At 50.4% G+C, this 23,488-nt stretch overlaps 1 protein-coding gene across 3 annotated transcripts in view; it reads right to left on the bottom strand.

Moving 5' to 3' along the window:
* Positions 1–23,488, bottom strand: part of Tp73 (tumor protein p73) — an 84,069-nt gene that overhangs the window by 48,444 nt on the left and 12,137 nt on the right. For 2 of the 3 annotated variants that reach the window (XM_021159559.1, XM_021159561.1), the window contains exons 1-2: positions 792–847; positions 288–397 (exon numbers count right to left, since the gene is read on the bottom strand). In XM_021159559.1, the coding sequence (XP_021015218.1) occupies positions 288–397; positions 792–847 (166 nt within the window). Of the gene's footprint in view, positions 1–287; positions 398–791; positions 870–23,488 lie in introns of those variants that run through there. The other variant, XM_021159558.1, reaches the window with a different exon arrangement.

The raw sequence follows: 23,488 nt of genomic DNA on the forward strand, positions 1-23,488 counted from the left end.
AAAAAAAAAAAAAGAAAATAAGGAAATGCAAAACAAAACAAAAAAAAAAAAAAAAAGAAAGAGGAAGTGGTCCCAGGGAACCACCTGGGTCCAGCCATTGGACCCTTCCTACCACTGGGTCCAATCATGCTTGAATCCATTCTTACCTAGGAGTTGACAGCACCATGAGCTCATTGCATATTTTCTTCCGACCCAAGGTGGGCTCCCCAAAGCCCTGCTTCCTCGTTCCACCTGAGAAAAGCCAACCCGCATTTATCATCAACGTCCAGTCTTTAGCGCAGCCCCACTCACCATGCCTTGCAGGTGGAAGACATCCATGTTGGACTCCTCGCTGCCTGATGCCTCGCTAGTCCCTTGGCTGGGCTGGGGGAGGTCAAAGTAGGTGCTGTCTGGCTCTCTGTGAGGGGAAGGACACTGGATGTTAGCATCTGCTCTAGAATCCCCTGTGCTCCCCTGGTTCAGGACATCAGGCTACCCCATGTGTGTGTGTGTGTGTGTCCATCTCAGGAGATAAGCCATATGTCCTTGGACTTCCGGAGTTTTCCAGGTCCTACAATCCTTGCCAGCCCTCGGCTTGCCCCTCAGGCCTATTAGAAAATGCTTCATACACATGATCTCTGTGCCCACAGCCCTCTAGAGAACTGGCCAGAGGACAGACCATGACTGTGGGTCACATGCACACAGGACATGGCCCAAGGCAGCTGCTACCTCAGCAGACCCCTCTCCCAACCTATTTATTCCAAGCCAGCTAAGCCAACCAAGCCCAGTGAGGCGGAGTTCTCCATACTCACAGAGAACTCCACAGGTGCTCGAAGGTGGAGGAGGAGGAAGAAGAGGACTGGGCCATCTCCCCAACGCTGCCGCTCATTCTGGAAGAAGAGGGAGGACACTGAGAATTGGAGAATCCTGCCTTCCTCAGTACCAGGCGAGCCAAGTGGACGGCGGGGCTGCCTATGATGGTGCAAGGAGATCCCAGAGCTGCGCTAAGTCCTCCCACCCACGTTGCTCCCCCCCATGCCTCCCTTTTCCCTGTCTAGCTCCCCTTCTCTTCCTCCCTACCCTCCCCACTCCCAAGCAGCTCATTCTCTGGTCCAGGAGGTGAGACTGAGGCAAGCTTGGTTTTAGAGACGCCATTCCCAGATTCTGCTGCCAGAAAATGGGTAAGAAGGGCATGTGCCCTCACGTTGGGTAGATGCTGTTGGAGAAGGGAATTTAGTCTTTGTGGTCTTAGGTCAGTTTTTTGAGAGAATGGGCCATGACTGCCGTCACCGTGTCCTAAACCTACAATGACGGCCAGGGTTAGGTCAAGCCAGGTCTTGATTTGTGTATGTTGGAGGGGGAAGGTTGTGACTTGTCTCCAGGTCTTCGAGACAGCTCAAACTTCATCCGTTCCTCTTAGTAAGAGCGTGTGTAGGGCGCCCCCTGCTGGAACCATGCCTGTAATGCACAGTTATGCAGGTTACCGTGGGACTCAAGACCCTATGGTCCTCACCCTGCAAGGTCTAAAGCTAAAGTCCTAGGACTGCCCTGGAGCTGTCACCTGTGGATGGTCTCCTCAAAGGAGATAAAGGGGAGCAGGGTCACTCTAACCCCAGCTAGTACCCACAACCGCTTTCCCCACGATTTCCTCAGCACAGCCTCCCACGCGGAGGCTCCGCCCACTCACAGTCACCCTGGAGGAGGGGCAGCGTAAGGGCGCTCAGGCACAGTAAGTTGTGGGAGGGTGGGGTTGTGGGAGGGTGGGGCAGGGAAACCCCAGCCCACCTGCCCGCTGCCCATTAAGGAGCAGCTCCCTGGGCCTTCTAAGCCCTGCAAACCAGCTTGGCCCAGCTCTGCACGGCCAAGCAGACAGGTCCAGACTTGCCCAGGGCTGGCAGGGCAGATCTGTCGCTTTTGTCTGACCCCAGGCAGGAGGCTGCTCATAGTGGTTTGTGGCACGCATCTAGAGATGGCACGCGCCAGGCCATGGGTCCTCAGAGAAGTGGCACAAGCTGAGAGGGCCAGTAAAAGGGGACCAGCTGAGCACAGGCAGAGAGAAACCTGAGGGTGGGGGCTCTGTCAGGAAGGGAGGATGACACAGGACAAGTATCCTGTACATATCGCAGTCCTGCCCTACTCAGAAGACAGGCTCAGAGGCCTTACATGCCTTGCCTAAGGTCACACAACTATAATAAGCACAGGAATTAATCTAATTTATACTCTTCTCTAGTAATAAGGATTAATTTTTCCCACCTCCCATTTATCACAGTCATGAAGGTTTTGACAAGCCATTGGCCAACCAGCATGGAAGGTGGACAGAGCTGCCTTCACCAGCTCCGGGGGACTGGTACTTTCTGGTGAGGAGCCATTGGTCAGGGAGGTATCTCTTTGCAGGCAGAGTGGGCTGGTCAGCTAGGCCAGGCTGGTGGATACCCTGAGACCCAAGATGACATGCTTAGAAGTCCTGCCCCAGGGACCACTTGGTCCTCTTCTCTCTTTTACAAGGACTATGCCAAGCTCAGAAAGGGAAAGGACATGGCTCAAGTCACACAGTGAACGGACTCCAGGCCCCTTCGCAGTGACATTATTCACTTTAGCCAGACAGGGTGAGAGACTGGGAACACATCAGAAGAGGAACTGTCAGATACAATATGACCCGGACATGTTAGGTGACATTTGACTGTGACCAGGAACAAACTGCTGATTCAAAACAGCACAAGGTAGACGGTCTGTGAAGACCGTGCTGAACCACCTAGTGTCCGAGCAACATGCACTGAACAGGAAATCCGCACAGGGAGGCAAAGGCAGGTTGGGGGTGCCAGCCTGAGGTGCTACGGCAGCGAGCAAGGGCTCATGGGGCCAGGGTTTCTCCTGGGGATTTAAGATGCCGGAAGTCGCTGAGCTTCAAAATGTTGTTTGGAAGACAGCAGTGGTGCACACGTGCAGTCCCCACTGTGACAAGGCTGAGGCAAAATCATCAGATCAAGGTCAGCCAAAAACAACAACAATAATACTTTTAAAATAAAATGCTAATTATATGTTAGGAGAATTTCAGGGCATTCCTTAAATTTTTACTTAATTACATTGATTGATTGATTGTGAGGAGTGGATTCTCTCCTTCCAGTACATGGGGTTCTAGGATTGAACTCAGGTCATCAGGCTTGGCAGCAATCACCCTTACCCACTGAGCCATTTTACTGGCCCACATTTTTTTTTTTAATTAAAAAAGAGGGGAGAGACATTTGTGGCAGGCAGCACCTGGAATGGATGTCAGTCCTGCTGTGATCACACTGTCTGAGATGGTCTCCCAAATTCCTTTGCCACACCCACTGATGTTCTCAGGATAGGAATGAGCACTTTGAGACCCCCTGTTAGGCTGAGGACTCCATGTGTATGTTCCTGGAAGGTCCCATCAGAGATGTAGCCTTGCAGGTTGTCAGCAAGAGCCTTGGCTTGGATGGGATCTGGGTATCACAGTACAGATTGTACCAGGAGTACCCTGCTGGTAACTCTACCTGCCACACCTTACCCCACCCGCTGACACCCATGCTGGCTTGCCTCCCCAATTCCAGAAACAGCATATCTGAAGATGGACAGCCTACTGAGGAAGCAAGGGGGGATTTGGGTCCCTCTTCACCCCTTGTGTCCCTATGGCCAGCTCAAGCAGAGGGAAATGGCAGGGCCACACTGAAATAGAGCAGGAGGTGGGAAAGGAGCTATCTGCAGGCAGCAGACTTCCAGGAGCTTGGCAGAGTTTGCAGCTCTGCCCCAAGACCCCTTGCCAAGTCCTCTGCTTTCCACACCTCCTGCCTACCAGGTCCTCCTGCACCCACACAAGGAAGGAGCATCCAATCAAATCTCTCATGCTGAAGATCAAATTCTGACCTGCTTGCCAGGGACACAGGCCCCTGCTCACCCTCCTATCTTGCCCCTTACTGGTTGCTAGAGTCCTAACAGTCTTAATGGGAGGCACATGGGCCACCTGCTAGTGCTTGGCTCTGTACTTCTAGTCCTACAGCTGGGACATGCCTCCTTGCCCATGTCCTTGAAAGGTCCTTACCAGCATCTAGCTCTGAACTCATGGAGCACCACAGCCTCACGGAAGCCACCACTATCACCCAGCCCTGTCACCCTCCCCCCATTTTCTACAAAATTCCTGCAGCTGGTAACCCAACCTTACTATATTATAAACTTATAGTCTCTCTCTTCAGAGAGACAGAAAGGGAAAGAGGGAGGGAGGGAGGGAGGGAAGGAGGGAGGGAGGGACACAGAGAGATGGAGAGATAATTGAAGAGTCAGAGCCAGAGTCAGGGGCAGGGATAGGATAGTTGGATGGATGGATGGAGAGAGAGAGAGAGAGAGAGAGAGAGAGAGAGAGAGAGAGAGAGAGGATAGAGAGATGATAGAGAGACAGACATATGACAGTCAGAGGCAGGGGCAGGGGCAAGATAGATGAATGGATAGATAGACTGATAGATGGTAGATAGATAAATAGATGATAGATTGATAGATTATTGATAGATAGTAGGTAGATGATAGGTACATACATATATACATAGATGATAGATACATAGATAGATAGATACATGGATGATAGATACATAGATGATAGATTGATAGATTATTGATAGATAGTAGGTAGATGATAGGTACATACATATATACATAGATGATAGATACATAGATAGATAGATACATGGATGATAGATACATAGATGATAGATTGATAGACGATAGATTGATAGATTATAGATAGATGATAGATACATACAAACATAGATGATAGATAGATATATAGATGGTAGATGGATAGGTAGATAGATGATAGATTGATAGATGCATGCATGCTCTTTACTGAGCCCTTTCTATAGGTCCCACACACTCCTCAAGCTAAGAGATGTGTTCACCAGAGGAACGAGCCCCAGACACCGCAGGAACAGATTGCGTAAGCACAGAAAGTGATTTAAAACATCAAGTCATGATGGCAAAGAGGCCAGTTTTGAGAAACTACTTGTCCTCTGGAAAGTACAAAAAAAATCAGTGTTGGGAAGCACAGATATAGAAAATAATTATGTTGTGCGTGTGTGCATGCCTGTGAGTGCAGATGCTCAACTCAGAGGTCAGAGGACAGCTTCCGGGAGTCAGTTTTCTCCTCCTACTCTGTAAGTCTCAGGGATCAAACTCAGAGTTTTCAGAACTGGTAGCAAGCACCTTCACCCACTGAGCCATCTCACTGGCTCTGAGATTGTAGTGTTTACTGAAGATTTGAGTTTTCCTAGAGAGAACACACATCCCGTAGTGTGAGGAAAGGCATAGAAGGCCCAGAATTGGCATAGGAAGACTTTAGGGAGAAGCACCAACCAAGGAGGCCTGGCCCCGCCTGGCCTGCCGTGTCAGAAGCTCTGTCAGCAGCCAGGTCACAGGCTGTGGGCATGGCAGGGATCTGGGCTGTCTCTGGCCCTGCCCTAGCCTTGCCTCCAGCTCCATCAAAGCCTCAGATGAGCCTCCTCCTTTGCTGAACTGGATCTCCTCCAGGCCTGGCAGTGCCTGCATCATGAAACAGGACCACAGCAAACTGATAAAGATGGTCTGTGCCAAACTCAGACCTCAGCACCTGCTACCCCCCAAGGAGTCCCAACAAGCATGAGAGTCAGGGGTACATCAGCTAGACCTGTGGTGCCAGGATATGCGGAGGAGAATAAGGCTGTAAACGGAAAGCCACACACACGGATAGCACATGCTCACTGAGCCAACGGCATGGCTCCTCCACTGAGCCAACACCGAGCCAATGACAGGCCTCCTCGCTGGAGGACACAGCTCCTCACTGAGCCAAAGGCATGGCTCCTCCACTGAGCTCTGGCAACTCTGACTGGACTTGAGCCCATGGATATTTACATCTGCTGGGAACAGTTCCATCTTCACAACTGGGTGGTGGCAGGCCCCGTCGGCCTCCACGGAGAGAGAGAGCCCAGAGATGCTAACCAGACTCCTGGCAGGACTTCTGGGCCCATGCAGCAGCCTAGCTGGGCTCCCCCAACTAGTTCAGAGATGACTAAGCTGTATTTGAGACCCATGGGGCTTGCCCAAGTAGTTCAGCTAGGGCTTGCACCAGAGCAGGTTTGCCAGGGATGTCCTCTATCCTCTGGCCCCTAAGGAAGTCTCTGACTCTCCTATTACCTCACCCTGCACGCGGCCGCGAGTCTCAACTTACCAGCAAGAGCTACCAACCTTCGAACTTCCTGCCTGGCCCCCACATACTCCCAACTCAGCCGAGTCCTTCTCCCAAGCATTCCCCATCATGCCCTGTCACCATGGCTTTGGATACACGTGACTTCAATGTTTGCCTCTCCAAGCCCCCCTGTCCCTTAAAAGCCAGAGGCGGCTGGCTCCTCAAGAAAACCTCTGTCTTGACCAGCTCTGAGTCTGAGCCTTCCTTCTCCATCCCTGTCACCTGACTGGAGGAGGAGACACAGATGTCACTTGGCCACATAGAACACTTCAATCACACAGGATGGGGACCTCCTTCCTTGTTTTTCCCCATCTCCTTTCACCCCTTCTCAGCCCCAGCCTCACTGCCACCTGTGATATACCAGATGCCCATAATTATCCCGAACCTGCTCTGGAAGGGGTACCCCATCCATGGGGATGCACCCCCCACCTTCTAGGAGCCTAAATACCCACCCTCCCTAGTGGAAACTAAAGCAAGTCTGTCCACATATAGTCCAGACACAGGAGAGTCAGGATCTTCAGCATGATGACACTGGGTCCCCTGGCTATGGCAGGGCCCTTTTCGGGTCAGCAGGGAAATCCCCAGAGAAACTTACCCGGCCTGGGGAATCTCTATGATGGTATGTCTACATGACATGATCAATACTGTGGTTTGTCTCCACTGTCATCCTTCTAACGATTTGTTCCAGTGGACAGGGGAATTGAAATCAGAAGTACCTAGTATATTAGTGGTGATGACAGGAGGGGCCCTCTGGATCCATGTCAGCCACTGTGTGAATTTCCCTCCAGGGGACATGAAAGGCTCTAGCACCCATGAGATCCTTGTGTGGGCAGAGGGCGTGTCAGGCTCAGGAACATGGCCAGGGAGTGTCTCTCCTGAAATGACAGTATCTCTGGGCAGTGGCAAAGACACAAAACTCAGAGTGTCAAGAGCCTGGCCACATCGGGGCCCTGGTGCCAGAAGCCTGTTTCCCTTAAGCTACCTCCGGAAAAGGAGGCTACACAGAGGCTGAGGTCCCACCTGATGCAGGCAGAAGTACCTCCTTCTTCAGGGCCAGTGTGGCAACCATCTTGGTCCTGCCCCATCTGGAAACTGGCTGGATCCCTCCCCTTCTCTCACAAGACAACCTCATCCTTCAGCAGGACATTCTGTTCCCTAGCCAGGTGTGGCCCTAGATGTCCAGATGGCAGCGGTGGCCTTCCCCTCAAGCTGGGGGAGCCAAGCACTGGTGAAGGAAGACAAATTTAGCTGCCCCGTGTGGGGCAGGGTGTGCTATGTGAAGCATTAAGCAGCTGCCTTCTCTTGCCTGGGCTCAGGCCACCCGCCAGGGAATGGGAACAGGGCTGGAGGAAAACTAGCCTGCATCCCTCAGGCCACCCAGCATTACCTGTGCTTCTTGAAAGAGACGATAGTTGACCAAACTTCCCATCCATGCTAAGTCACCTGGCACCACGTGGAAACTCAGACAAGACCAAAGGAAATGAACATTGTAGCATGCTGACCTCCATGCATCTACCCAAGACAGCAGGAACCCCTCGATATACAGAGAGTAAGTGTGTCTTGCATCGTATTTGCTCACTCAGGGCACACAGTGCCTAGCTATTGACCCCTGCACTCTACTCTCCCCTCCTGGAGATGACAGTACTTTGAGTACACACTCTTACCTTCCTGGGGAAGCCCACACACTCATTTCCAAAGCCCTACTCATGTTCAGACATCCAAAGACGACCCTAAACTCTGCCGACCTGCTCAGGCCTGCCTTCTGCTTCCATTTCTTCACCCCATGGTGGGGCTATGTAGGACATATGGCCTCTAGCTCCATCATTCCCTAACCTGAAATTCAGCCCTGCTAGGCACTTAAGCTGGGGCTCTTCCTGAGCTGGCCACATGGCCCTCTGCCACTCTGCAGCTGTGCGAACCAGGGCAGGTGACATGCCCACATGAGTGTCAGTGTCCTCATCTGTAAAGGGATAACTGAGAATTGTCATGCTCACCCCTGTGGAATGATGTAATAGGATGAGCGTGAAGCATCGGGCAGGTGACAATCCTGCATAGAGCAGGGGACAAACCACAGCAAAGTCACAGTCCCTTTAGTATAGGGCTCAGAGTGGAAGAGAACAAGTCCGGTCCTCTTGTCAGGGGAAGGCCTGGTGAGAAACTACGTCTGTGGACAGAGACAGACATACGTACGTCATACATACGTTGATCTGGTCTCTGCCCCATCACAGCAACTGTGGTCTCACCACTCTTTGAAAGTGTTCTCAAGCCTGCTGAGCACCATCCCACACACTGGGTGTCTCAAAAACCAAATTGATTCCTATTGTATGGAAGAGGGGAGTCCTGGGTAACCTGGTTACTTGGAGGCAGAATGGATGATCATCCTGTGCTGATGTCAAAGGATGGGTACTAGGAAGAAGGACCAGGAAGCCCAGGGAGTCTGGACTCCTACCCTATGCCTCCAAGTTATCGTGTCTGGAAATAAGGGGACAGGTGAATTTGGAGGGCGGGGTTCAGAGGTACACCAGGCCTGATGGAGGGGCGATTCAAGGGAGCAGCCCCCTCCTGGCAATGTGGCGAGAGCTTCCAAGGGAGACCAGGCAGGGGTGGGGGGGAGTGAGTGGCAAGACTGGTTCGGGCCAGCAAGGATGGAGAGGAAAGAGGACCAGGTCCATCGACATCGAGGGCAGAGTGGAGCTCATGCTGAGATCAGGAGAGACAGGAGGCTGTAGTCAAGATGGGTGTCTGTCTAGTCTGTGTGTACAGGTAGCCAGAACAGGTCTCAGCAGGGCAAGCACCCTCCTCACGGGAGTTGCCGCAGCCCTAGCTCTTCCACACGCAGCCCTACTCCCTGACAGAGCTGTGGGGTGCAGAGGCTGCAGGTCACAGAGACAAGCCCAATCCGGGACAGGTAGAACAATTGAGGACCGTGTTGAGGACACAGGCAGAAACAGAGTCTAGAGTGTCCATCCTGACCCTCAGACCTCTGGACTGACCAACATCAGAACCCTCAACAAGCCACCAATTCAGGGCCCTCCATCTCTTCCTGTGTGTGGAGTCTGTAGCCTCTTGTCCCTCAAGTAGGCTATATCACACCTTCCTTGCATGAATGGTCTACACAAGGCTTTCAGGAGATTGCTGGACAAGGTTACCAAGGGCCCGACAGTTCTATGTCTGTAATTTAGCCACCTGTGGGGCATCATGGCCCAGTTTCCATTTGGTTTTGAATTTGGAAAGTGGCTTCTTGCAGGCACTACCAGTCCCACTTACCCCTCCAAGGGGCTACCTTGGAGAAGGCTCCAGGTGGCCTTTAACCTGGTAGAATTCGATGTCAAACACATCAGAATCCCTTGTGCTCAGCCCTGGGACCATGAGGAAAGGCTCTGTGCTGCCTGATAGACTCTTACTAGTCATTTCAGAACTGGAACAGCTGCAGAGCCTTACCCCTCGGAGTCTCTGGACAGCCCCTGGCCCCCCAAGTATCATGGCATCTGCTGCAGGGGTAAAACCCTATGTGTGTTCAGATGTAATGCCGAGGATGGACAGGGTTAGCCATGTAGCTCAGCAAGTGCACAGCACAAAGTTGGTGCTCAGTGAACAGACATTGGAGGCAGAATTAACCGGTTAGTATGATGATCTCAAGGCCTTGCAGGTCAGGGAACGTTGGGCAGACCCAGGAGTGAGCTGTTAGAGGTCAAAACTCACCATTCACACCCCAGGGGCTGGGTGAGATGGCTCAGCAACTAAATGTACAGCTGCCAAGCTCAAAGACGTGAGTTCAGTCTCAGGATATGCTCACATGCCTTCATACATATAGACACAATGAATAAATACATATAAGAAAAAGCAAATATATCCTCATTTGGGCTTTGAGCCCTTAGGAGTTCAGATTTTGGGACCCAAGGAAAGAGCACTGGTTTTGTGTGACACATAGCAGGGCCCTGTGTCTTCTTGCTGGTCTTGTCAGCATCCACTGTAGGCACAAGACCCTCGTAGCATAGGGTCTCAGGCTATGAGGGTCTCAGGCTATGGATGTCTCAGGTTATGGGTGTCTCAGGCTATGAGGTTCTCAGGCTATAGGTGTCTCAGGCTATAGGTGTCTCAGGCTATGGGTATCTCAGGTTATGGGTGTCTCAGGCTATGGGTGTCTCAGGCTATGAGGGTCTCAGGCTATTGGTCTCAGGCTATGATGGTCTTGTGCATACAGTGTATGCTAACAGGGCCAGCAGTGGAAGTAACCAGTCAAATTTGAGAAAGCCCAAGACAATTAGCCATGGTGAAACATGTCTGTAATCTCAACCATGGGGAGACTGAGGCAGGAGGATCAGGATCCAAGACCAGCCTGGGGTTCACAGTGAATTCTAGTTTGGGCTACAAAATGAGATCCTGACTTTAAAACTGGGGCAGATATCTTTCTTTCAGGCAATACTCCAGCCATCTGGGCTCCAGGGCCACCGCTAGGTCCTGCTGAGAACACGGTGGTAAAACCACAAAGAGTGTATGGTCCATATACTCCTGATACTCTGCTTCTCCACCCACGTGTGCACACTGGCTCACAATGCACCGCACAACCGAGGTGTTCACGTGTATGCACACACACACACACACACACACACACACACTCACTCACTCACTCTGGTCTCATTGCAATAATTTCTTTTTTTTTTTTTTTTTTTTTTGTTTTTGTTTGGTTTTTCAAGACAGGGTTTCTCTGTTTGGCCCTGGCTGTCCTGGCACTCACTTTGTAGACCAGGCTGGCCTCGAACTCAGAAATCCGCCTGCCTCTGCCTCCCGAGTGCTGGGATTAAAGGCGTGTGCCACCACGCCCGGCCTGCAATAATTTCTATACAGGATTTTCTCTACCTCATCCTAATAGGACGCTGTATAGTTTGCCAGTCCTGGGACATCTAGCCCTGTTCACAGGACAGCAGCACAAGTGGACAACATCAGGAACAGGGCCTACCGAGGCCCCATCTTTCAACACTTAGGCCTGCATGTAGACATGTTGAGCACCAGCCATGTGAGGGGCGGGAAGCCCAGCACAGGCTAAGGATGAACGAGACTCTGAGACTAAGTAGCGGAGGGCGAGTTAGGAAGAGACACTGGGTAGGGGCAACATCTTATAGCACTAACCATGGCCTTGGAAGATCCAGGTAGCTGTTTGGTGTCTCTTGGACACGGAATAAAGAGAAATTCAGGTGGCTCAAAGGAATGAAGGCTGTGGAGTTACCAGAACCACTTCTGGGAGATGTCAGAATCCCTTGTCTCCATCCTGACCTGTCACACACAGTACAGGGGCACAGAGAGACCCTGTAGACTACTCAGTACAGGTGACTTTCCAAAGTGCCATACCATGTTGCCTTGTGCCACCAGAGTCACAGACGGTGCCTCTTTCAGACTGTCTCGGCCACCAGCCTGCCTGTGTGGCAGGCCTGCTTACATGGAGCCTTACTTCTGGGCTACCAGGTGAGTTGGTGGGGAGGGGTTTCCTTATCCTGATGGAACCTTGAGGCTGTTGCCCTGTGGGGAAGGGGGACAGCAAGCGAACCCTGACTTTAGAGCTGAGAGTCAAGCAGAGCCCCTGCCTACCTTGGCTGAGCCTGGGCCTTGGGTGGGTCCATAGACTTGGGTAGAGGTGCTGGAGGCCCCGTGGTGGCTTGCAGTGGCAGGGCAGTGGCGGCAGCGTCCAGTTGCCTAGGTGATGACATTGAAGTTACGGAAGCTGGGAGGCTTGTGTGGCCAGCTCCAAGCCAGTGGGTGGAGCCTGGCAGGGAGCCCTGGGTCTGGGGACCGGCTACCAGGCTTATGGGTATTGTGTTTGATCCTACTCTTGGCAACCAACATGGGGGCAGGCTCCCACTACCTGGGGAAGTGAGCTGGGGAGGTGAAATCTCAGAGGGCCACCCTACAATGTCTGCTCCCCCTGTTGATGGTCCCAAGCACATAAACTAAATCAAGGGATGGTACAATGGACCCCTTAACACCTTGGGCTCATCTCTCTTCCTGTTTTTTTTTTTTGTGCTCCCCTGCAATTCACAATACGTCCTGTATACTGTCATCTCAACAACACAGGTCTCCATAGGCTGGCGGCAGATAAGAACTCCTCTTTTAAATGTCAGAAATCTACTTTGCCTGTTCATACCACACCAGACTCCAGTTGCTGTCGACCCAGGATAATGAACAGCCAGAATGCTGAATTCAGAATTTCTATCCCATATTCTTAACCACTAGTGTACGGGTTTTGAGGGCACCCTACTGTATTCCTGTTGTAATACACATTATATTGGTAAACTATCATGTGCCAGTTAGGCTCTGCAGAAGCAGACTCTGGGGGTGGGGCAGTTCCCTTGTCTCCTCAAAACCCTATGGCTTGGTACAGGCTGGCCCCAGTCTCTGTAACAAGGAGAACAGCCCACAGCAAAGAGCATAAAAAATGTAGCCCTGGCTGGTAGTATGGTGCTGCACACCATTAACCCCAGCACTTGGGAGGTAGAGGCAGGCAGATCTCTGTGAGTTTGAGGCCGGCCTGTGTTCTGAGGTACTGAGTGAGTTCAGGGACAGCCAAGGTTGTATAGTGAGACCCTGTCTCTAGAAGGCAAACCATTTCCAGCAGACATTTCTATTGCTCAAATTCATGGGGTCATCAAATCAGAAGCTTACAACATCCGGTAGAGCCATCTGGAGTAGACTGGCTGGTAGAGCAAGGGTTTACAAACATCCAGCAAGATTGGCTGGGAAAGCAGAGCCAGCCGGTCACAACTCCTGAGCTTCCCCTCTATAAATGAATCTCCAGGCCTAAACTTCCCAGCTTCTCATCCCACTGCAGCCATTTTTAAGGTTAAAAAGTAACATTTGTGACTGTATGTGCATGTGGGTGCAAATCCTCTTGGAGGCTGGAGTGTCAGGTCCCTCGGAACTGGAGCTGAGAGTGGTTTTTGAGCTGCCCAATGTGGGTACCAAACTCAGGTCCCTTTAGAGAACAGTATGCACTCTTAATGGCTAATTGGTCTCTCCAACGCCCACTGCAGACATTTTTATATCATAGGATTTCCCCCTGATGCTCATGAGGGAATCTTCCCTGTTCACACCTAGTCATTTCAGGGAGAGTGGCCTCATACAGCTGGCTTTTAGAGGCAGGGAGATGGTAGACCGTCAGTATAAAGAACATAAGTAAAAAGGGGGAATGCTGAGGGTGGAAAGGCTTGGGTAAAGAGGGAGGGAAGGGATCGGGAGGAATAACTGGATAAAGGGAATACAAATTTAAAAAAAAACTGTTTGGAAAGTAAGATATGCCCAACTGTGCGGTGGGCAACAGTAGCTTAATTGTTAAGGTGACAGGACAGCACTGGGCAGGGAATCCTGTGGGGATTTCAACAAGTGTTTCTGCACATCTCTCTCGAATGAGGCCAAGGTTGAAGATCTGCTCTCACTGTACACCGGGCCCAAGATGGTGTCTAGGTGCTGACTTTAAAGATATCCTCTGTGCATTCCCATGGACAGCAGAGAGAGCTTGTGAACGAACACACACGTGAGTGCTCATGAATACAAAGCTGAGGTGGTGCTTGGTGGCTTCAAACCACATGTGCCTCTTCTCACACAGGGGTGGGGGGTGGCGATGGCAGGGGAGGGGCAGAGCAACATTGGTTCAAATGAGCATATGAGACCATGAGTCTCCCCCATTCCACAGAGGTGGAAGGACTGGCTTCCATTCCTCTTAGCTACTTTAAGCAACCAGTTCTTCCATCTTAGAAATACCTGCGTAACGACTGCTTGTGGCGGCACTGGGTTGCCTGCCTGATTAATTGTGCAGGATGATCAGGGTTGTCCTAGCCCTGAAGCAGGAGGAAGAACTCCAGGGAGTGGGGGGAGGGGGCTGGTTAAAACATGGTTGCCTTAGGGAGCAGGTTTGCCCAGCTAGCTCAGTCCTCAGCCACTCTGAGCTTCCAATAGAGACATCCACATCATGCTTAAGTGGCAACGGTCAGGGCCCCCAAAGCCCCAGCGTCAATATTTACTCACATCCGAGACTGAAGGGCTGCCTTTGTGGGCCCAACTCCTGCTCAGAAAAACAGAGGACACGCCCTTCAGAGGTCAGAGGCTGCCCTGGCTGACAGCCAAGGCCAGGGAGGTTGGCAGATGGAGGCCCAGTTAAGACTCCCTGCCCTCCCAACCTGCTTGACATTGCCAGAGCACCTGTTCTTTGTCTCATCTGACTCTTCCATCCGGGCCGTTGGCTCTTTCATCCTCAACTCAGTGAGTCCTGAGAGCACATAGGAGTCACACAGAGAATGTGACAGACTCCTCATGCCCTAGCTGATGCTGCTCACTAGGCATGAATTTCAGCGTCCACACCTATCCATAGCACAACCATTACACTGGTACCGTGAGAAGAGTTTCTACCTCTGTTCCCCGATGAGGAAACTGAGGGATTGATTTATATAACATACAGTTCATGACTTGACAGAGCATCCACCAAGCTCCCTTGCAGTGTCTACTTTCACTCTTTGCAGAGATCCATGGAAGCCTGGCCTGGATCCTAAGCAAATCTGCCTTCAGTACATTCGGCTGTGTCCTCTCCTGTCTTCCAGAAGTTAAAGGGAGTGACCTCGGAAAGCAGGTGCCTAGGGCATCACTGGAAGCCACCCTGCTTGCTCGATGATGGTCTCTTGAGGTACATATCTAACATGGCCCCTCTTGTCTCACTGCCAGACCCATCCCCACCCACACCTGAACAACAGGAGCAAAGGGTGTCCTTGGCACACTGGCTTCTGTGCTCCACACGGAGTGTCTTATACTGTGGTATGCCCTGGGGACCTCCAAGAGGCCTGCACTCTGCAGACTTAAACCCTCAGCTTCAAGCTGATGTCACAGAATGGTGAAGACTGAGTGTATAAAGTTTGAATTGTCTGGTCCCAGATCAGGGCCTAGTATACAGCAGGTACTCAGTAATGAATGAGAGATGAATGCTTTTATAGTGGTTTTGTGGGTGGGTGGGCGGGTGGGTAGATGGATAGACTGGATGATGGGTGGGTGGGTGGGTGGATGGAGGGATGGGTGGATGGACATATGGATGGAAGGATGGATGGGTGGATGAATGGATGAATGGATGGACAGATGGGTAGATGAATGGATAGATAGATAGATAGATAGATAGATAGATAGATAGATAGATGGATGGGTGGATGGATGGGTGGATGAATGGATGGATGGATAAATAGATGGATGGGTAGATAAGATGGGCTTTATGGACATATGGGATGAAAAGATGGATGGATGGATGGATGGATGGATGGATGGGAGAATGTGTTGGATGGGTAGATAGATGGGATGGATAAATGGACAGGATGGGTAAGTAAAGTCTTAAGTGAAATACTATTTCTTCCCAGCTCCACATTCCCTTTCTGAATTTAGAAATTCAGGAAGCTGACTGGGGGTGTGTCTAGGAGCCCCTCGGTGGAATGATAACATATGGTTCAAGTATTGCCTATGTTTATGTTGAACCAATAGACTTGGAGACAGGTGCAAAAATAATTCTCTTCTGCAGCCCAGGACTTACTGTTCAGTGTGATCCATAGAAGAACCATGAGAACTGAAATGGTGCACAGTTGTGATTATATGATAGGGCTCACCCTAAGAATAAAGACTTGATGATTTTAAAAACATACACGGCTCAAATACTATGCTACTTATCTAAATGAATATTTTATGGAAACTATTAGCTCCCCACAGCCTAGGTGTCAGCCAGGATTGGGAGTGAGGCCAGTAGCCCAGAGTTAATCCCGACTATAAAGCATCACTGTGGCCAGGGGAAGAGGTCAGGGCACATTTGGTCTATGAGGCCATTCAGATGCCCTACAGAAACCTGATGCCTCGCTGAGACACCAGGGGAAGCAGCCACAGACAGACAGTGCTCACTGGGTCCCAGGGAGATGCTTCCCCTTATCTTGAAAAGTTCAGCCCCCCCCCTGCCTGTTCAGAAGTGGGATGTTCCCATCATAATTTTTATCACCTTCTGACATAACGGTTTTTTTCTTTAATTCAATTACATTAGATAGCCCACACATACATGTGGCTCAAGATTCAAAGAATCCAAAAACACTAAACAGCACCAAGAGAAATCAGAATGAGGGCCTGGAGAGATGACTCAGCGGACAAGAGCATGCACATGGGACCATATACTGTACTTGGGAGCTTAGCTCCCAGCACCCATACCAGGCAGCTGCTTGGGACTGCAGCTCCAAGGAGATCCAAGGCTTCTGGCTTTCATGGGCACTCCCACTCACGTGCACATACCCTTACATACACACGTACATATAATTTTAAAAACCTTAAAACAAACAGAGGGGGCTTTATTACAACAGAGGAAAGAAAGGCGGTTGTCATATGAAAGTTCTAGTATCTTTAAAAATGACTCAAGGGTCAGATAGTGCCAGGGCTTAAGAAACGGCCATGCATCCTGGGTGGTTTGTGTGCATGAGTGACTCAGATGTGTTTTGCACACACAGCAGCATATTTTACTTTCTGTAGCTCTTGGACTTTGAGGCTCACATCTATCACAGGAAGCCCGGGCAACGCTCCTGGAATTATTCTGACCTCAATCTGCCTGTGGTCTTCCTCTCTGTTCTTATCCCAATCTATCACTTTTGAATTAATCCAATTAGCCCCCTGTTTACCGATGCCTCATATTTTAATTTGCAGCTTCTCTCTATAAGCTCAGGGACGCTTTTGCAACTTCATCTCTCCTCCCTCATTACTGACAAATAATTAGTCGAAGAGGTGTCCCTGATCAAAAATTAAGGGCCCAGAAGCAAGCCGGAGCATGCCTTACTCCAAAAGAAAAAGTGCCAGGAGGCCGTTGTAATTAGGCTTGTTGATGGCGGTTGACCACGGGGAGACAGAGGACAGTGGTGGCGAGAAGGAGGGGGGCCACATTGTCTAATCCAAGTCTTGCAGATCAGGGACCTGCTGTCTCTAACTTACACGACTATCACCAGCAGAGCCTCCTTCTCTAGCGAGCAGGAGCTGAATCTAGTCTGTACTGTGTGGTAAGGCGTCCCAGGGACCCCAGAGAATGGAGGCTTGGTAAATGAATAATAAGATATGCCGCTTATTGTTCATGATCTGGGCGGCACAGATACCAGGACGTACCCACTGTGGAGCTCGACTCCCCTTTGCGGCCCTACGGCATTTAGCAAGGGCCGCTGTGTGATCTCTGCAAAAGTTAGACCCCCTCTCTACTGTGAGGCCCCCCTCTGCTGCTGGTGGAGACACCTGAAGATCCTACATGCTCTCTTCCCAACCCTGGCACCTGGAATGCTCTCCTCAATCCCCACAAGGACCAAGGCTTCCCATAGGTCAGCTGAGCTGAGAGTCACCAGGGCTGTGCTTGAGCAGGGCAGTCTCCATCTGGAAGGTGGACATCAATGAGGCAACAGCTAGGACTGTGTCATCCCTAAGGTCCGGGATGTAGTTCAGAATGGGAGACTGGAGCTTCTTTGCTTGCTGTGAAGGACTCACTGAAAGGTTGACACTATGCATATTGCCCCTACAAGGATGGACCGTGTGCCTAATTAGCACAGCTTCCCCAGACACACCTCCAGGGCTGGCAGAGACTCTGAGCAGCAGGTGAGCAATTAGAGTCCCTGCTGTCCCCATGGAAGGGATCTGGCAGCTGCCACTGGGCAGGGACACTGGAACAGCCCTTCGTAGATACAGCAGCCCTGAGCAGGCTGACAAAGCCTGCTCTCATGGGTCTCCTTCCCATGCCCTGCCTACTCCAGCACCTGACTCTGGTTGACAAGAGGATGCCCAAGGCATCTATGCTGGAGTTGGTTGGTAGGGAGGCTGTGATAATGTTCCTGGGTACCTGGTATCCCTGTAAGGTTCTCTCCCGGGGGTCTCAGGTGTGGTTCATGGTGTCTCAGGAAAGATCACAGGAGGGATGTAGGAGAGCCTGCAGTGGAAGCAGGTAGGTGACTCACAACTCCCAGGATGGGGCTCAGAACACTCTAGCTCAGCATATGGTACCATGGCACTCCAGAGAGCAGTAGGCAGGCCGTGCTTTCTGTCCCTAGCCTCTTCCTCCGGCAGAAGACCATTGATAAATGAGGCTTTGAGAAATTCAAAAGGCTTTGTACAGAGATGAAAACAACTATTTGAGTGAAGAACAGCTCGGGGAGGGTAGGGGAGTCATTGCTGGCTGTCAGTATGGCAGAGGATTGACATCTGGAGTTTACAAAAAGCGACTGGAGAGCAGCAGTTCAGCTGTTAACATTGGCTGCTCTTCCAGCGGAGCTAGATTTAACCTGTAGCACCCACATGGTGGCTCACAACCATCTGTAACTGTTCCAGGACCTAACACTCTTTTCTGGTTCTGGCCTTCATGGGAACCAGGCACACACATGGTGCACAGAAGACATACATACAGGCAAAAACATCCCTTCCCATAAAATAATAGAATATACAAAGAACTCAAAAAACTAAACACAGGGTGACAGAGGTGGTTCAGCGGTCAAAAGGACTTAGTGCTGTTGCATAAGACGGAGTTCAATTCCCAGAACCTGTGTCAGGTGACTTACACCTGCCCGTATCTCCAGTTCCAGGGGATTCGACACCTTCTGGTATGTTTGGGTTCCTGCAAACACATGTTGCACAGATGGACACTCAGGCTCTCACACACACACGTAAACCTAAAGCAAATATTTAAAAAAAACTAAACACACACACAAGCAACCTGGTGCTTAAAACGGAATTGAGCAGACAATTCTCAAAAGAGGAAGTACAAGGAGCTAATACATGCATTTAAAAGGTGCAATCTGAGAAATGCAAATCAAAACCATACTGAGAGTCCATCTCAGCCACCGGCTGAAAACAGAAGTGGCCAATGCTGGTGGGGACGTGGACAGAAGGACGCCCTCCCAGACCGACAGAGGCAAGGCAAACCATTTCCACCACTATGGAAGTCAGTATGGAGGGTCTTTAGAAATAGATCTACCATGTGACCATACCACCCCCGGACACCTACCCCAAAGATTCTGAGTCAACACACGGGAGCACTCAGTGCAGCACTAGTCTCAAGAGCAGAGGAGCAGACAAGAAAAGTATGACAACTATACATGGTCACACATTTATCCAGCCATAAAGAAGGACAAAGTTACATCCTTTTCATGAAAATGGAGGATATCGGACATGATCGTAGTGTGTGAATTAAGCCAGTCTCAGCAAGGCGAGCATCACATGTTTTCTCTCATATTTGGTTCCTGGGTTTTTGCATATGTATCTAAAAATCACGTATGTATACACCACACGAAAGCAGAAGTGAGTTGTCTAAAGGGATAAAGGGACCAAGGGGGACAAAGCGTGTACACTTGCTGTATAATAGATGCCTGCAGGAAGATGTCCTTACGCAACACAGTATGAATACAGAGGAATACATACCACGAAACCTTGAAGAGCAAATTCTCAGCCTGACCCTGAGTAGCACGAGACCTTGAGTGTCCTGTTCTTGGGGACAGGATCCCACAGGGATTCAGACCCTCCCTACTATGGGATTGAGTTATTCCTGTTCTAACCCTTGTCCTCTAACAATTGTTCAGTTGGGCAGGCTCCCTCTAGCATGCATGCACATATGTTTGCACACACACACACACACACACACACTTGGGAGAAAGTTAGTCAGGTCTTTGGATCTTCATCGCTGAAGTCCTTAGTGTCCAATAAAACTACTGTTGAGGGACTAGAGAGATGGCTCAGCAGTTAAGAGAGCTCTCTCTCTTTCTCTCTCTCATTCTCTCTCTCTCTCTCTCTCTCTCTCTCTCTCTCTCTCTCTCTCTTCTCTCTCCCTCTTCCTCTCCCTCCCTCCCTTCCTCTCTCCCTCCCTATCTCTCTCTTTCTCTCTCTCCCTCTCTCTCCCTCCCTATCTCTCTCTTTCTCTCTCTCCCTCTCCCTCCCTATCTCTCTCTTTCTCTCTCTCCCTCTCCCTCTCCCCTCCCTATCTCTCTCTTTCTCTCTCTCCCTCTCTCTCTCCCTCCCTTTCTCTCTCTCCCTCTCCCTTCCTCTCTCCCTCCCTCTCTCTCTCTTTCTCTCTCTCCCTCTCCCCTCTCTCCCTCCCTATCTCTCTCTCCCTCTCTCTCTCCCTCTCTATCTCTCTCTTTCTCTCCCTCCCTCTCCCCCCCCCACGCACAGAGTACAAGCATATGGCCATACAACAAACATAAAATGTAAAATCTTTCTTAAAAATTGAAAGCTAGTGCTGGATCCATTGCGACCTTCCCTGTTGTGTATCTGTTCTTTCTCATTGCTCTCACCGCAGCACTGGGGTCAAAGTGCACCCCAGACTCTCTTGACTTTCCATTTTGAAACAGGGTCTCACTAAGTGAACCAGGACCAGCTTGACCAGGGTCACTTTAAGCTTTCCGATCCTCCTGCTTCAGCCTCCCCGGTGGTTAGGACCATGGCCCAGGCCTGAATTTTATTACAGTGACTTTGTTGCACTTTGTGCTGAGCCCTCTACCCTCTTGTGACTATAGTGACCTCCCAGCCCTCCACCTCCCTATCTGTAAACTGAGGAAACAAAGCTTACCTCTGCCAAGAGAGCAAAGCGCAGGCCTTTGTGTGCAGCTATGGTGAAGGAAGCGCCATGCAAATATCATGGTTGTTACTCATCCTTGTACCCATAGCACACTGGGAAAACACAAGTACTTCCTTTGCAGAAGAGGGGGTTTTACTGGGAACCCACAGAACGGTCTAAAACACCAGGTGTCACCACCCAAGGGCCCCTTGCACCTTTCAGTCTGCCCTAGTCCAGTGCCAGCCAGCTCCATCCTGCACTAGCTCTTTGGGCAAACTGAGTCTGGCACCACATCCCCTTTCTTCAGCCACAGTTCTAAGGTCTATATTGAGATTCAGAACATATAACTGCATGACACATGTCTGCAGGACACTGGGACACATGATTCCAGAACAACCTGTTGGGCACCCTGAGTGAGTCCAGGTGACCCTGAGGCTGCAGATGCACTGAACATGGAGAAGCTGCCCTGTGTAGGAGCAGATGGTACAGCTCTGAAGGACACAAACATCAGGAAAGGGGTCCCAGCTGGGCAACCATCAAACCAAAGTCACGTCTGGGGCTGGGTCAGTACACACTTGTTGTAGGCATGAGGGCCTGAGTGTGATCCCCAGAACATGTGTTTCAAAGGTGGGGTGTGAGGAGTCATTGGGATTGGCTCAGCAGGCATTGGTAGCCAAGCCTGGAATGTTGAGTTTGAAACCCAGACCCCACATGGCAGGAGAGACCCTACTCTGAAAAACTGTACTTTGACCACCATGGGCATGCTGTGGCTCATGTGAAAAATAATAAATGCACTGAAATTTGAGGAGAATATTGGCGCCTTTAAAAACAAAAACAGGCATGATAGTACATTCTTGTTAGCACAGTGCTTCAAAAGTAGAGATGGGGAAATGGAGACCTGATGGAGAGAATCAGTGAGAGGCTCTTGCTCAAAAAAAAAAAAAAAAAAGTGTATGCCTCCTGAGGAACAACACACACATGCACTCACACGCACACGTACATACATGTATGTAAACACACATGCATATACTCATATGCACACACATGCGCACACACATGCACACACACAGTTATGTCTGCATATTCCTTGCCCACATGTACACACACACAAATATGCACATATACATCCACGAGCACACACAAAATGTTATATCTGCATATTCCTTGCTCACATGCACACACATGCACACACATATGTAGTCACAGGCACACATGCTCACATCCACAAGCACACACACAATGTTATATTTGCATATTCCTCGCCCACATGCACACACAATGTTATATCTGCATATTCCTTGCTCACATGCACACACACAATGCACACACATATGTACACACATGCACGTGCACACACACAATGTTATATCTGCATATTCCTTGCTCACATGCACACACACATGCACACACACATGTACACACATGCACACATGCACATGCACACACAATGTTATATCTGCATATTCCTTGCTCATATACACACACACATGCACACACATATGCACACACATGCACACATGCACGTGCACACACACACAATGCTATATCTGCATATTCCTTGCCCACTTCCCCACACATTCCTACATTAGCCTCTGTGCCATCCAGAGCTACCTTTTCTGTCTGGGACTCAGAAGAGCCACCTTCCCCTGTACGGCACCTGTGCATATGGATAGGCACAACTTCCTCCTGTACCCTATCTGATGTCATCTTTTTTCCCTTATACTTCAGTGACTGGGAAGGGACCTCAGTGGCTGGAACCTGCCTTCTCTGGGACGATCATAGCAGCTGTAGGATTTGGAACCCTAACAGTAGGCCAGCAAAGGTACTAGGTTTGACTGAGGGACCCTCCTTCCTGGGCCTGGTGGGAATAAGAACAGAAGCGGTCTTTACCTTTTCAGACTCTGCTCAATAGAAGGAATCCAGTGGAACGCAGTTCTCATTCGGAGACCTTGCTGGCTTTCTAGGGAGCAGGAGATGGAGCCCGGAGACTCCAGGCTCACCAGACACGTTCCTACTACTGAGTCCTGGGCTCTATTGGTATGAGCATGCTCATTTCTGGCTTCTTCCCCTCTCTCTTTGCAGGAAGAACGGCATCTTGGTCAGGACAAGAACCCCAGCCTGGAAGGCTGCTGTCCACTGGCTTCCCAGGTTAGCGACTCTGGGTTCTGGTAGACTGGCATCTGCATAGAGCAGTTTTGTTATGAGTCAAACTAGATGAGATCCTCCCTTTAGTTTGTCCTGAGTCCTGAGCACTCTGCTCTGTGATTGGTAGACATTCTTCTCCCTCTCTCAGCTGGGGGTATAGCACAATGCTGGCCTGAGTCAGGCAGAGTTCAATGGCTCACCATGGCCCCAGCTCTCAAAAGATCCTATATAAACAAGAGGCCCAGGTCTATTAGGGGCTCTCCGTCCTCCTTCATCCTCCATGCCTGGTCAGTGCTGGTAGGGTACCTTCCCTCAGGAAGTTCCCTACATCCATCATAGAATAGCAAGTGGAGACTGGAGAGCCCATGTGGTCTTTACCCACCTGTCTAAAAGTGAACTTGGGGGTCACAGGGGCTGCAGGCTGCCCACCCCTGTTTGAACATTACTATTTTATATTCATGGTTGTCATAAAAGCCTTGCTGGTTTGGGTGTTGAATTTCCAATACAAGTAAGAGAGAGAGAGGGAAAGGGAGGGAGGGAAGGAAGGAGGGAGGGAGGGAGGGAGGGAG

The sequence above is a fragment of the Mus caroli genome, chromosome 4 (genome assembly GCF_900094665.2).
Source record: "Mus caroli chromosome 4, CAROLI_EIJ_v1.1, whole genome shotgun sequence".
NCBI lineage: Eukaryota > Metazoa > Chordata > Mammalia > Rodentia > Muridae > Mus > Mus caroli.